Source organism: Panthera leo, chromosome A1, assembly GCF_018350215.1.
Source record: "Panthera leo isolate Ple1 chromosome A1, P.leo_Ple1_pat1.1, whole genome shotgun sequence".
NCBI classification, from domain to species: domain Eukaryota; kingdom Metazoa; phylum Chordata; class Mammalia; order Carnivora; family Felidae; genus Panthera; species Panthera leo.
In genome coordinates this window covers 115,382,524-115,397,827 of record NC_056679.1, presented here as the reverse complement: position 1 = coordinate 115,397,827, position 15,304 = coordinate 115,382,524, and the positions used below count along the sequence as shown (strand labels likewise).

At 44.6% G+C, this 15,304-nt stretch overlaps 1 protein-coding gene across 7 annotated transcripts in view; it reads left to right on the top strand.

Moving 5' to 3' along the window:
* SIL1 (SIL1 nucleotide exchange factor) overlaps positions 1 to 15,304 on the top strand; it is a 288,817-nt gene that overhangs the window by 61,463 nt on the left and 212,050 nt on the right. Inside the window, exon 1 of one of the 7 annotated variants that reach the window (XM_042936604.1) lies at positions 7,737 to 7,911. The exons of 4 other annotated variants lie outside the window; for them this stretch is intronic. In XM_042936604.1, the coding sequence (XP_042792538.1) occupies positions 7,831 to 7,911 (81 nt within the window). In that variant the 5' untranslated portion in view covers positions 7,737 to 7,830. Of the gene's footprint in view, positions 1 to 7,736; positions 7,912 to 15,304 lie in introns of those variants that run through there. 2 more of the 7 variants (XM_042936658.1, XM_042936614.1) reach the window with 2 other exon arrangements.

The window sequence follows — 15,304 nt, the reverse complement described above, 5'->3', positions numbered from 1 at the left end:
TCTGACCTATTTGTGATATGAAAGTATTAGATTTGGAGCTAGAATAAAGGGTCTAATTGGACCCTTAGCATCATTCTATTCCACATGTTTCATTTAGGGACATGTATGGTCCCAGCACTGTGCTACATCTCTCAGAGTATTTGAACTTCAGGTTATATCTGTATGTCAAAGGATTTCTGTGAGAATTAAAAGGCGTACATGAGAAAGCTTTATAAACTGTAAAGTTCTGTTTAATGTTGTTATTATTCTCATTGTTGCCCAGGGTGGGCAGTGGACAAGGCCAGAACCCCTAAATACTCTGCCCTGGAGGAAGGCTCCTCAACTTTTCTCCACTCTCCATCTCTTACCCCTGCCAGTTACTGAGGAGCAGACATTAGGAGACTGGAATAGGGTTCCTGTGGCTATGCAATCCATTTCTAGCCAGGGCAGATTTATTTCCCTAGAGTGGCTCTCATGATGGTTCAATCAGTCTCATAATTCCATAATGATCTTGGTGCCAATGCCTCCCACTCTGGGTGTCTCTGTAGAGGCCATGGGGAGATGGGAAGCCACACTAGCTAAACAAATAAGAATGATTAGTTGTGTGTGGCCGGCCCCTTGTCGCCTGAGCTGGCCCATTGTGTGCTCCAACATATGGAGCAATAAAGATGCTGCTGAGAAAAACCACATTCAGCTTGTCATCTTCATCCAGCTCAGATAATACAGTATGCCTTCTCCAGAAGATCTCCCAAGACCCTCTGTTCCAGAGATACTCCCATACCTTTCATTTCATGTGTGTCTTATTTGTTTAAAAATTTTTTTAAATGTTTATTTATTTTTGAGATTGAGAGAGACAGAGCACAAGTCGGGGAAGGGCAGAGAGAGAGGGAGACACAGAATCCCAAGCAGGCTTCAGGCTCTGAGCTGTCAGCACAGAGCCCGATGCGGGGCTCGAACCCACAGACTGCAAGATCATGACCTGAGCTGAAGTTGGACTCTTCACTGACTGAGCCACCCAGACACCCCTCATGTGTGTCTTATTTGTGACAAGAGGAAGGGTTTGTCTGCCTGAGTAATACCTCTTCTTCCACCCTTTCCGCAAAAGCTCATATATAGCCTGGGCATGATGTATAAGATGTGTGTAGGTCTGGGAGTGGAATAATTAGAATACTAAGTGGGGATATAAAGCAGGATCCACATGTGTATTTGTGTGTGATTTAACTTTACCCAGCTTCTAGCACCATGTATGTGTAACCAACAGGCATGGAGAAGAATAGAGAAGAGAGAAGAAGATCAATTCAGCACTTACTGTGTCAGGCACTGTGCTGAATGCTTTACATATGTTATCTCATTTAATCTCCATAACAATTGTTGAAGGAAATACTAATATTACCTCCATGTTACAGATAAGGAAACACCACTGTAAGGTAGGTTAGGGTTAAAGCAACTTGCTTAGCTAGTGAGGAGCAGTCAAAATTTGAGCTGTCCCGGGGCGCCTGGGTGGCGCAGTCGGTTAAGCGTCTGACTTCAGCCAGGTCACGGTCTCGCGGTCCGTGAGTTCGAGCCCCGCGTCAGGCTCTGGGCTGATGGCTCGGAGCTCCGAATCTGTGTCTCCCTCTCTCTCTGCCCCTCCCCCATTCATGCTCTGTCTCTCTCTGTCCCAAAAAAAAAAAAAAAAAAAAAAAAAAGTTAAAAATTTGAGCTGTCCGATTCTGAAGCCGGTTCTTAAACTGCTCCACAGTCCTGAATCCAGGCTCTCTGCTGACAGTGATATTGAATTTTTTTTTAAGTTTATTTATTTTGAGAGAAACAGAGGCAGCACGAGAGAGGGAGAGGCAGAGAGGGAGAGAGAGAATCCCAAGCAGGCTCTGTGCTGCCAGTGCAGGGCCTGATGCAGAGCTTGGACCCACAAAGCTGCAAGATCATGACCTGAGCCAAAATCAAGAGTCAGATGCTCAACCTACTGAGCCACCCAGGTGCCCCAGTGGTATTGGATTTGATGATCTAATGTTCTGAGTCATGCCACACAGCAAGCCTTATTGTCCACACATGATCTCCCAAAGCTCTGGTGCTTGGGAACCTTTTTAGGGACAGCGTCAGAGGAGTTGTTCTCCCCTTATTGACTTGCTGACCCAGGACTGTGCTAGCATGTGCAGGCATGGCCAGTCACTGTACCCGTTATGCCCAGGATCCTGTAGCAGACAACATCCCTTCTGCATCTCTCTGCTTGAAGAAGCAGCCCTGGCCCTTATGTAGGGGTCGGCACAGATTGGACCAGGAGAGGACCCATAGGCTGCCCTACAACAGCCCTGCAGTAGCCTTGTTCTTAGGGGTCTTCCAGGTGTGTACGTGGGGGTGGGCAGAGACTGAAGTGAACTATTCCAGTCAACTTAACTCAGCCCAAATTTAGAATGTAAAGTTAAACTGTATTGGCCAGTCAGATATCTTGATGTGATGCAGACAAGAGCAAGAGGACTGGTGGTCTATGAGAAGGAGAGATGACAGTATAGCCTGTCTTCAGACCACCTTGGTTCCAGCTCCTGTCCCTGCCTGTCTTTCTTTACATCAGCCTTTTATCATGGATCTGGGCAAACCTGAACTGCTCTGTATGACCAAAGGGTGAGGAAGGCTTGAGGGAAAATCCTGGAGAAGGATATGTGAACTGGCTGACTGGGTACCATGCAAGGGAAAGAAAAGATAAAAAATGATTCATGGAGGGACAGAGGTAAGACAGGGACTTGGGAGGAAAGAAGTGCTCAAGAGGGGTTTCAGGTTATCTGCTGTGGGGTGTGTGGGATTAATGTTCTCCTCTATCATCTCTATGATACCTGCAGCCATGTGTTCTTGGTGGGGAAATGGAACAGGGTGAGGGACAGCTCACACCTAGGTTATACTCCATCTGCTCCCAGTCTGGTTTCCTGATGGTCTCTGATTGATTTTCAATATACTCTATATGGTATGTTTTCATGTTTCACTAGACACATTTAATTGTGTAATTATGTAAGAAATATATTTGTGGTAAAGTCCATACCATTGTGTGACAGTGTTCATGTGTATAAATGCAGAATGTTTTAATTTATGTACATGTGTAAACTTGTCTGTGTCCTGTGTTTGACTTTGGATGTGTAAGATGTGTGTACGACTGTGGGTGTTTGTGCCAGGGTGTGGGGCTTGTGGCTCTTTTCCAGAGGTGGCTGCAACGATATATCCCAACCCATGTGTTCTCTTTACAATATGTCAACTTTTCCCATAGACAGATGGTCTCTCTTTCCTTCTCCTTAAATGTGGACAGACCTCTCTGAGTCTCTCAACCAACAGAATATGGCATAAATGATGCTATGTCCCTTCTGAAGGTAGATCATTAAAGTACCAGGCACTTTTATGTTTTGTTCTCTTGGGATGCTCGTTGTTGGAAACCAGCTACCAAACTGTGAGGAGGCCAAGCAGCTACTAAAAGAGGCCGCTTGTCAGTGTCCTGGCTGACAGCACCAGTTGAGGTCCCAACTGACAGCCAGGATCAACTTCCAGCCATGTGAGTGAGCATCTTGCCTTTACTGAACCATACCAGCTGACAGTACACAGAGCAGGGTTGATTCTTCCCTGCCAAGCCCTGCCCAACCTGCTAAATAAATGATTATTGTTTTGGGATGCTTTGTTGTGCAGCAGTGGATAGCAGGAACAGGGCTGTACCTTTGCCCTGTGTGTATATGTGTTCCTGTGGTTTGCTGCCTTTGTGGGTGCCTGCAGGCAGGGCATTTGTGTCACATGTTTGTGTACCTGAGTAGGTGTGTGGTTGAAGGTGTTTCTGGAGACAGAATCATGGTTCTGGGGTTTTGCTTTGGCCTCAGTGGGAGTTTTTTGGTGAGAACCCTTTGAAATCTTGCCTGTCTTCTAGGTCTCTTCTTTTGAGTGCTTTTCCTTTGAACCAGAGACGCCTGTTTAGCTGAGAGCAATTGCAGCTTAAATTTACTGACCTTTTCTGGCTGAAGCCCCGCGGAGCTGCCAAGGCCTTCTAGCAGGTGAGAGGCTGCCATACAGAGGCCTCATATCCCTTTTGCAGGCGGCATTTTGTTATTTTTCTTTTTCTGCTAATGAGGCCTTCAGAAATGAACCAGAGACAGAGCAAAGTATAGTCACTGGGGTCCTTGAGGTCTCTTGGGGTAGAGATACCTAGAATTCTGGAGTTCCACCAAGGAAGCTGCTTATATGGGCTGAGATGTGCCCAGGTTTCAGTGTAGAGATCATCTGGTTTCCATTCTGCCTTGGTTGCTGCTACCCACTCCATCTGTGTGCAGCCCAGAAGTGGAGGACCCTGGTTCAGATGGCCAGTTCCTCTTGGTCTCCTTGGCAGTGCCCCTCAGCTTCTTGCTTAATCCATGTTGGCAGCTCTATTCAGCTTGTCTGGGAACACTGAGAGCTCTGGCTTCATTCACATCCCTGCCCTTGACTGACTTTCAGGACGTCTAAAGTGCTGTTGTCCAAAAGAGCTTTCTGTGATGACAGAAATGTTCTATAATCCATGCTGTCTGATACAGTTGACATTATTCACATGTGGTTCTTGAGCACTTGAAAAGAGGCTAGTGTGATTCAGGAACTGAGTTTTAAATTTTATTTCACTTTAATTAATTTAAACCTAAATACTGCACGTGACTGTTGGCTATCATATTGGGCAGCACAGATCTGATGAGTTCAAAGAGTTTTGCTGTATCTGTAAAATGGGAATAAAATTTGCCCTGTCTCACAGGGCTGTCTGGAGCAAACAAGATGATGAATGGGGAAGAGTTTTACTCACATAAGGGATTTGGAAACAAAGACAGCCGTGTGAACTGAGTGGGCCTATTCTTTTTTTTTAAATGTTTATTTACCTTTGAGAGAGAGAGTGAGAGCAGGGGAGGGGCAGAGAGAGAGAGGGAGACACAGAACCGAAGCAGGCTCCAGGCCCGGCACGAATTGCGAGATCATGACCTGAGCCAAAGTGGGACACTCAATGGACTGAGCCACCCAGGTGCCCCTAAGTGGGCCAATTCTTATAGTTCTGTTAATATTTCTGTTTTATAGTCCTTGTTTGACTGTGTTGATTTGATCTGTTTACATTTCTGTATCTCTCATCTAACCCTAGCTCTTTAAGGGTAAGAACCCGGTGGTACTATTTCACAGCTATATCCCCATAGCCAACAGCTGGCATGTAGTTTGGTACTCATGTTCAAGTGAATAAAATGTCTGGAGTTCAGGAAGGATTTCTGGCAGAAGGATTTAAAGTGTATGGTGAAAGCTGAGTGGGAGGGGTGCAGAGAGGAAGAGGAAGCAGGACAGGACAATTTGATGATGAGACAGAGCTGGGGCTCTTGCTCCCCATACTCAATATTCTAGGCCAATCCAGAGGGAGCAGGGAGCCAATTCCTGCTGCCAGAAATGCTTTCACACACTGGGTATCAGGTTTGTGGGAGCTTAATTGAGAAAGGCTGATGAGAGGAGAAATGATCTACTCAACACATTTTCCTCATTGAGGAAGGCTAATTGATCATCTAAATCTCTTGCCTAGCAGGGCTCTGGGTATGGGTGCTGTGGTTTCCTTTGATTGGTGGTGGTCAGGTTGAAGGTAATTTCTCAGGCTCTGTACTCTTGCAAACTTTTGCACTTCTGGGGAGTGGAAGAGGGATCTTGGAAGCTCTCCAATAGAGCTGCAAGAAGAGGTGGCTTTTTGTTTGTCATTTACTTATTTAAAAGAAAAATTTAAACTTATTTCTGCTCAATTCCAAGAGTAATACATGGAAACAGAGAAGAGATTTCTGTGATCCCACCACCCACCATCCCACCATCCCTGGACCTCAAACTTCCCACCTTTACAGTGGTTCTTCTTGTTTGGGGGCCATGAAAGTAGGGGCTGTTTAGGTCCAGTCCTGCACATTGATTTTAGCAGCTGAGAAGGCTTGAGATCAGAGCTAATTCTCCTGGGAAGGAGGTTCTCAGGTCTTTTCGTTTTGAGGCCTGGGGAGATTCAGAATTTCTCTTTCCCCTACACATCAACTGATTAGAGCTGTCCCAAGAAGGCAGCCAGGTTCCTATGAATGTTGGCAGCTCTGTGTCCAGCTGGACTCTTTTCTTGGCCCATGCATTTATTTATTCATTCTATTATAAGATTTGAGCTTATTCTATTTATAAGCATAATACTCTTGTAGCACTTTATTAGTATCTTTTTATAACATGTGTCAGGCTTGATTGTACTTTATATGTTCATTCTGTAATTTATCACTGATGTAATAGATATTTGTTGAACGTTTATTATCTATCCTCATGCTACTAGGAAGTGACACAAGCTAGAATTATTGCTGGGCTACTCTTGCTAGCCTCTTGGGTGTTCCATGGAAAAAGTGAACTGTTCTCTGTCCTTTCCCACTCAGTCCTAGGGAAGTGTCCTATGTAGACCTTTTTTTTTTTTTTTTAAATTTTTTTTTAACGTTTATTTATTTTTGAGACAGAGAGACAGAGCATGAACGGGGGAGGAGCAGAGAGAGAGGGAGACACAGAATCAGAAGCAGGTTCCAGGCTCTTGGCCATCAGCCCAGAGCCCTACGCGGGGCTTGAACTCACAGACCATGAGATCGTGACCTGAGCTGAAGTCAGAGGCTCAACCAACTGAGCCACTCAGGCGCCCCTCTAGACCTTTCTTAAAAACTGACACTACCCACTCCACTATTGCCCAGAGGCTTGTTCTCCTTCCCCAGGCAAACCGAAGTTTGCTCATGGGTGCGATTTCCCTTCTGTTTGAAGTAAACATAATCAAGAAAGTATATTAACTACCAGAAGCCCACATTATACCTCAAAAATGGAAGAAAAAAAACACAAACTTGAGACAGGTGGATTGCTCTTGGGGAATACCTGTTCGGGGAAAGTCACTGCTTGTTTGGATTGTACTTTTCTCCACTCATGATTGACCAGGAATCACTGTCTGGACTCTCAGGGCCTGAGGGAGCACTCCATTTTACTAAGCAGGTTAAACTACTCTGGTCAAGGGGAAGGTCTTATAGAAAAAGAACAGGACTTTGGGAGGCACTCAACTCTGGCTTACATTCCCAGTTCTACCACTTCCTGACTATATGACTTTGTACAAGTTCTTCAACTTCTTTGAGCCTTAGCTTCCTCACCTATAAAAAACGGATGGCTGTTCTGATCTCAGGAAGTTTTGAGAAATATATATATATATATATATATATATATATATATATATATATATATATATATGTATATATATATATATGCAACACCTGGCACATATAAGATATTCAGTGCTCTAGCAGCATTTGAGCTGTAGGGTACTTTGAAAATAATTGGTCGTTTTTAATTCACACAATACATAAGCACATAAAGTAGACGACTTATAGGTGACCTCTCTGCAGGAATTTTCAAAGGACTATTTACAGTTTAAGAGTCTCGGATTTATCTATTCCACACTGAGTGGCAACAGCTTAATTTATTTCTACTTCTCATGTCCGCTGGTTTCCTTCTGATGTTCCTTCCGCTAGAAAGAAATTACAGTATTGGAAAATCAGAAATGAAACTTCGAAGTCCCATTTTGGTCTAGCTTGGAAGCAAAATCAGCCCCGCGGCGATCTCCTTCAGACGTCTCACGCTGGCGAAGGGTTACAGCTGAAAACCAGCCTCAAAACGTGTGCGTTAGTGGGCGGGACTTAACAGAAGCGGGGGAGAGAGAGGCGGGGCTTAAGAGCTAAGAGAGCAGGAAAGAAAGGGAGGCGGCCGCTCGTCATCCTGGAAGGCAGCAATTGGGTGAGGTGGGAAGTGACGTAATAAGTGCGCGCTCACAGATTCAGAAGGTCGCCGCGGCGTCTGCGCATGGGGAGCCGGTTGCCGCTGCAGCCGCCTGGAATTGTGGGGGTTGTGTCTGCCCCTCGGCTGCCGGGCGGGAAGCCGAAGGTAGGGGCGGTGAGGGCCACTCGGCCCTGGAGCTGCGCGGGGGGCTCAGGGCGCTGTCCGAGCCTCCTCCCACCAGCGGCCCCGGCGCCTTCCCAGCACTGTTGCGGGGTCCCTACACATCCCCTCCCTGTCCCCGTCACACGCACATCTCGTCCCTCCCAAACGGGACGTCCAAGTGGGCCCTGGCCTCAGCCCAGGAGTCGCCTTCCCTACCTTTTGTGCTCAAAGAGTTTCCAGTAATTCTTATTAAGTGCCAGATGAGGCGGTGGGGATTCCGAGATTAGCTCTTGATTCTGCATCTGTTCCCTTTCTCCCACCCTCAGTTTCTGCATTTAACTGCCCCTTTGTTGAAATTCTGGTTCTTGGCAGAGGCCAAGAATTCACCATATGGAATTGCCCTCTACTCGCGTCGTGTTTCCATTCCTATCTTGTGTTTTCCTTTTTCCTGGTAGGTCGAAGACTTGCCTTTGAAGTACAGGTTACAGACTTTGTTGTTTTTCAAATCAACTAAGAAGTTGTGTACATCCCTGGGCTTTAGTAACTGATTTCATTTAAAGTGGAGCATGGGCACCTTCAGTGCTTCCCCGGCGTTTCTGATTCACGTGGTCCTTAAATCCTTGCCTTGAGATTCTACGCTTTAGAAGACTGGAGGGAATCCACTGACATTTGAGCCCCTGAAATGGGGTTCTGGCGGGGAAAGAACAGGAGTCAGGAAATGCCTGGCACCAGAGAAGCCAGTGTGGGGTTTCTTTTCACAGTAGAAGCTAGAGGACCGGTTGATGCCACACACACACACACACACACCCACCCACCCACCCACACACCCCCCCCACCCACACACCCCACCCCACCGGTATGTGGTCAGTTGGATTCAAGCTCATCTGGCTTTCTGACCTCAATAAAACAAAACCACAAACTGCTTTGGAGGATTAACCCAGAGTGGGTAGGCAGAAGAACGAATCCTCCAGGTTTGCTAACAAAAGAAAGTGATGTGTTTGTAAACACTAAGAGTGTTTGTTTGGACAGTGTAAAAGATGTTTTGGTATATATTGGTGTGTCTTTTTACCTCTCACAGCACCCAAACTTACTTTATTTTCTGATGAAAATATAGCCACATTTGGGGATTGTATAGGATTTTGATAGGAGCTGGGGTAGGAGGATATTAGGTTTGATGTTTGTGTAACATGGATCAGTTGAGAACATGGCCCTTAGGTTTTTAAGAGGGTGTTGCCACGTCGGGTTTATTTTGGCTTTTCTTTGGGTTATTTAATGAACTTAATATGCTAATTGATACATGTGTTGTTATGATGAAATTGGCTACAGAAAAGGCTTATTGCCCCCATTTTACAGATGGTGGGAATGGGGGATGTATTAGTACAGCTGTGGTAACCCAGAATGAAAAGTTGTCTTGTTCTTGGATTCCTGCTTTCTTTGCCTTCCCTGATGTCTTTGAAGGCTATTTATTACTCAGTTCTCTACAGAGGACAACTTTGAGCCCTGGTGTGTTTCACTGACACACAAAAACTAATTAAGCAAAACTGAAAAGCAACAAAATGGGTTTTGTAACAAACATGCTAGTGCTTCTTGAGTGTTGTTTTCCTTTAGAGTGGTATATGTAGGTGTGACTGGTGAAGTGTGGATTTACTTAAGTGATGTCGCTGTCCAAAGCAGTTTTGAAAATCCACATCTGAAATAGTCTTCAGAGACATTTTTGAACTATGTTAGCGATCAACTTCATTAATACATAATACTGTACTTTTTTTTTTTTTTTAACCCCAAATGGTATGGTTAAGCAACCTTGTTAGCTAGCTTGTCTTCAGATGAGTAAACAGTTCTTTTGAAGTGGACATAATACATTTTTGGTGTGTGGTGAACATTAGTTTTGAATCTGAGTCTATCACTTATTAGCCATATGACCTTGGACAAGTCACCTCTTAGGCTCAGTTTTCCACTGTCTAAAAATGGGAATCTTGGAGCACTTGGCTGGCTCAGTTGGTGGAGCATCCGACTCATCTTGGGGCTGTGAGTTCAAGCCCCATGTTGTGTGTAGAGATTACTGTACTTAAACGTAAAATCCTTTAAAAAAATGCAGATACTTACTTGGAAGAATGATTAAATGAATGGAACACATTAAAGACCTAGAAATACAATAAATATTTATGCCATCAAAGATTGAAGATTTGCTATTAATGAGAATATTTTTTGAAAAATGAGTCTCTAAAGGCATGTTGTACCTTTTTCCAAATAGGTATATGCCTTCCAGTTTTCTGTTCATTATCTTTGTGGATTCATGCTCTGACCTCATCCTACTTCTGTCTTCTTTTTCATTCATTTTCTGTCCTTTCCTAAGTGAGTCAAGTTGTGCTGCAGAGGCTGTCTGCCAGTCTCTTGGAGTAAGCCTCTTTTCAGGAGAGCTAATCTGACCATTCTTACAATGCTAGCCCCTTGGTCATGTGTTCCTGGGGATTTTTCTCTGGGGCCTCAGCTGGCTCTTAGACCACGCTCTGTAGCACAGGCATCTCTAACTCCTGGATTTGGTGTCAATTTGGAGACCTGTCCTTGTGAGGCTAATCTTTTCTCTTTCTGAACAAAGATGAATACTTTATTCTTCTCTGAGTTAGCCTTAAGCTGGAGGCCTTAGTTTTTCACAACATAGAGCTTCTTGTTTTAGTTACATGTGGTGTAAAGGGGCAATATCCTACCATTTTCTTCATTTTCTTTCACCAAGGGCTTCACTGCTGGGTAGAGGAGGAGGGGAATAGCCCTTGCCATTCACGTGGGCTTTGGGTAATCCCTGATTCCTAGCATCAACAGTAATTGAGTTTGAGATAAAAACCTTGTAAACGATAGAAGCTGCTCAGGACACATGTGAAGAATCTCCCAGAATTTTACTGACTTAGGAAGGGCTTACACCTGGCATCCATTCTTGTGCTATTTTCCACCTTGGAGACAGAATCCAGGAGCAAAAGAATTATGTTCAGCTCAAACTTGTAGTTCTTTTGGGTTCCACCAGGCAGCACATGGAGAATGGTGTGATTGTGTTGGTTGGCTAAGTCTGTCCTCGTTCTGTTTACAGTGCCCTTGATTTTGGTGTTTTAGGCATGGAGAAGCTTCTTAGTTACGGGCTGCTGTAACAGAACACCATAGACTGGGTGCTTAAGCAGCAAACATTTATTTCTGGAGATTGGACCTGTGAGATCATGGTGCCAGCATGGTCAGGTTCTTAAAGGAACTGGGTCAGCTCTTCAGACATCTAATGAAGTGATTGTCAACCTTTTGTTCATTATCACCTTTTGAGACACCCCCCCCCATTTGTCCCATTTGTCCCCCCTGTCCCTGCCGCCCCCTGTGAAATTTTAATACCACCTGTACTCTATGTATCTGTTTATGTACTGTGGCCCTTTGGAGGACCATAAACTTAAAATATCTAAGATTTTTCTAACCCAAGAATCAATCCCCCCCACCTTGCAGTGGGGTGATACTGTCTTCATTGAAAATACATCGTCTAAAACAGCCACCAAGGCATGTTTTATATCTAGAAGACCAGCTATTACCACACCAACACCAGACTAGTGAAAGGGGTAAAACTTTGTTTTTACTTGTTAAAAAAAAATTTTTTTTTAAATATTTATTTTTGAGAGAGAGAGATAGAGTGCTAGCAGGGGAGGGGCAGAGAGAGAGAGGGAAACACAGAATCTGAAACAGGCTCCAGGTTCCGAGTTGTCAGCACAGAGCCTGACGTGGGGCTCGAACTTAGGAACCATGAGATCATGACCTGAGCCAAAGTCGGATGCTCAACTGACTGAGCCACCCAGGCGCCCCAGGGGAGAACTTTATCTCATGCATATTTGATATCAGCCTTATAAAATCGTTGGTGTTACCCCATTTTACAGGTGAAGAAATAAGCTCAGTGAGGTTAAGTAATGTGACCAAGGTCAAAAAGTTTGTTGACCTTAAAACCCAGTTTGACTCCAAAGTGATTTCTGTTGTTGAGTGCTATCCTCCTCTCACCAGGAGTCTGTTGTCATCAGCAGGACATTTGACCATTCACCTTCTTTTCACAAGGGCCTCCTAGGTGCCAGGCCCAATTCAAGATGTTGAGGACACTAAAGTGGGAAAGAGATCCTGCTATTGAAGAGCTCGCTGAGTTTTCCAGCATGGGATGCTTTAGGGCTAGTGTCCCTGTCACCTAGTCTGATTTTACTTCTTGTGAGATGGCTGGCAATAGCTAAGGGCTTTCATGGAAAGATTTGAGCTGGTTGGCCTTTAGGAGGGTCTAAGCTGTGAATATGTCCCTCCTAGTTCCATCTGCCAACCAGGTGAGCTGTTTCTAATCGCTGAGCCTGTTGCATAAAGTCTGTAGCAGGCTCAGGAAACTTGGCCATTAGATGCTTGTAAACATGAGGATTAGTAAGAATCTCATTTCTATTTTTCTTACTGCTATTCCTAGTAATTCAGAGCAGAAGTTGTTTTGTCCCTTTCTGAAATTATTCCATATTGTCTGGTTCAAAACCTAATGCTGTTGAGAGAATTGGAGAAGAAATGGAATATGTGTGGAGGTGGAAGGAGGAATAATTTTTCCTGGACTTCTTTTTTTTTTTTTTTTTAATTTTTTAAATGTTTTTTATTTATTTTTGAGACAGAGAGAGACAGAGCATGAATGGGGGAGGGGCAGAGAGAGAGGGAGACACAGAATCGGAAGCAGGCTCCAGGCTCTGAGCCATCAGCCCAGAGCCCGACGCGGGGCTCGAACTCACGGACCGCGAGATCGTGACCTGAGCCGAAGTCGGACGCTTAACCAACTGAGCCACCCAGGCGCCCCTTCCTGGACTTTTTAAAGGGGCTGGAATTACTCTTTACTGTTATTCTTTTCCTCCAAATCTTGGGACTTTTGAGGTGTTCCATTTACCATCTGTTTCTCTGATGCCTCCTTGGCCTTCTTTTTTCACAGCTGTGTCTGCTGTGTTGGCTCACGTGTTCCTGTACCAGAAGTTGGAGCCTTTGGGTAGTGTCTGATGTTTAGCCCATGTCACAGTCCTATCCACAGAAAAATGGGAAGGGGTATGTTTCTGAGGTCTGCTTGTTGGCTGTGTCTTGACTGAGGGTGTGGGTGTGCCTTTTCATTACCTGTTATCATTCCGGGTAGAGGAATATCACATCAGTGAACTGATCCATGTCCTGCTACTTGCCTTTTTGCAAGTAGTGTGCCTCTTCTGTCTTATGACAGGAAGGAGTTATAGAAACTGAAAGAAGAATCACAGATGCCTCTCTTAAGTCATGTGAGGAAGGCTCATACCAGTGGACTTTTAAATGGGCATGTCTTTATGTCTGTATATAGTTTCATGCTTTTGCCTCTCTCTTTTCTGTGAGGGTCCCAAGGGGAGTCAGCAGCCATCTGACCAAAGGGGTCAGCAGCCATCTGACCATACTCAAGAAAACTAGCAGGCTTCAGTTCAATGGAAGTAACATAAAGTAGGACAGTCGATACAGACAACATTGATTGGCCACACTTTGAATCCAGTGGGTAGCAGACATTGGAAACTTAAGGGGCAAGCTCCTAAGCAAGGTATTTAAGGTTGATTTTTTTGACTCTCCCCATCCCTAGTCATGGGGAAGTGGGTTTGATTGTATTCCTGAAGCACAGTCTCTGTCATTGGGCCCAGCTGCTCAAGTCTGAAATCATGGTATTTATGGGTTGCAAGAGATCATTCTAGGGGTCTTTATATCAATTTTATTGGAAACATCAGGGCTGGGTCTGTTTCAGATCCAAGGAATGACTGTTTGTGGTTAGGTGAGTGAAGAGTCAGTAGATAGCCTTCAGGTTCTGTCATCTTCCAGTGGTTGAGTTTTGGATTTGGTGACTTCTTGCTTTACTGATGACAAAATTGAACTCCAGCGAAGTGAAATGGGCTATATACCTTTTTTAGAACCATCAGGATATTACTGGTAGAGCTGAGACTCAAGCCAGAGGGTTCACAGAGGGTGGCCATAGAAGTTGTTAACATTATTTAAAGCCTTATAAAGATGCAAGATGCTGTTGCAGTTAAAAAATCTCCAGGGAGGGGAAAAAAGTCTCCAAGGAAAGAGAAGGCCCCACCTCTACTGACTGCCTTATTCCTTATCTTAGAACCCTCACTGGTGAGGTTTTTGGCTGTCATGCTGATTTCTTTCCCATTCATGTTCAAGTGAGTTTCTTGTTGATCTTACCCCAGAGGAAATAGATACGAAGTTTCCCCCTATTTTAGAAACAAAGAAAAAGTGCTCAGGCCAGGCTGTTCTGAGTGTGTTCTGTAAAAATGGGGCCAATGCACCAGTGGACCTTATCTGGTGATCCAAGAAAATCTGTAATACGTCACTAAAAAAGAGTGAGGGAATGAATGGTATGTCAGAGAGGTTTAAAAAATTCTGGAATCCGCTCACTTGGTTTCATACTCTGCTGTTTACTTACTAGCTGTCAGATCATGGACAAGTTACTTATTTTCTCTAAACCTTAATTTCATGATCTGTAGAATGGGAATAGTAATAGCTACTCTTGAAGCTGTCTTGAGAATTGAGAGAATACAAATGGAAAGTGCTTCCTCTCTGTATTTTCAGTCATGTCAACAACTGTAGTTTCTATTTCTTGACCCAAGAGTTGGTTATAGGATAAGTTGGGTTGACCATCACATCATTGTCTGTCTCCTTTGTTGGTTGATTATTCATATCAGTAGTCACAGCTAGCTCATGCTGAATAACTAAAAGTCATGAATAGCAGGGAACTTTGAAGCGTCTCTGCCATCTTCTTTCTTACTTGGCTTAGTTCTCACCTTTCTGGTGCTGTCTTTAATTGGCTGCCCTGGCTAGTGGGCCTTGTTTCCTGGCCATTGTCTGACATGGGGATGTAATGGAGCAGGGCTGGCTGTCCAGAGTCTGCCTGGGGCCCTCTGACAGTATGTTTTCCTCATCTCTTGCCTTCTCTTCAGCCAGACATGAAGCAATTAGCTTGTTAGGGGAATTTTGACTTCTGTCACAGCTTTTTTTCTGATTTGTATGCCCATTTCTGGTCCTTGTGCAAGGTCAGGCAGGCACAGTCAAATACACTCACCTGGATTTTGTGTTCAAGTTGACTCTCTTTGAGATTGACAACTAGTTCAGTGTAGCAGTGGGGGTGCGAGTGGGGAAAAAGCCCTTGAAGCTACTACCCGTTGTTTTTTTTTTTAATTTTTTTTTTTTTTCCAACATTTTTTATTTTTATTTTTGGGACAGAGAGAGACAGAGCATGAACGGGGGAGGGGCAGAGAGAGAGGGAGACACAGAATCGGAAACAGGCTCCAGGCTCCGAGCCATCAGCCCAGAGCCTGACGCGGGGCTCGAACTCACGGACTGCGAGATCGTGACCTGGCTGAAGTCGGAC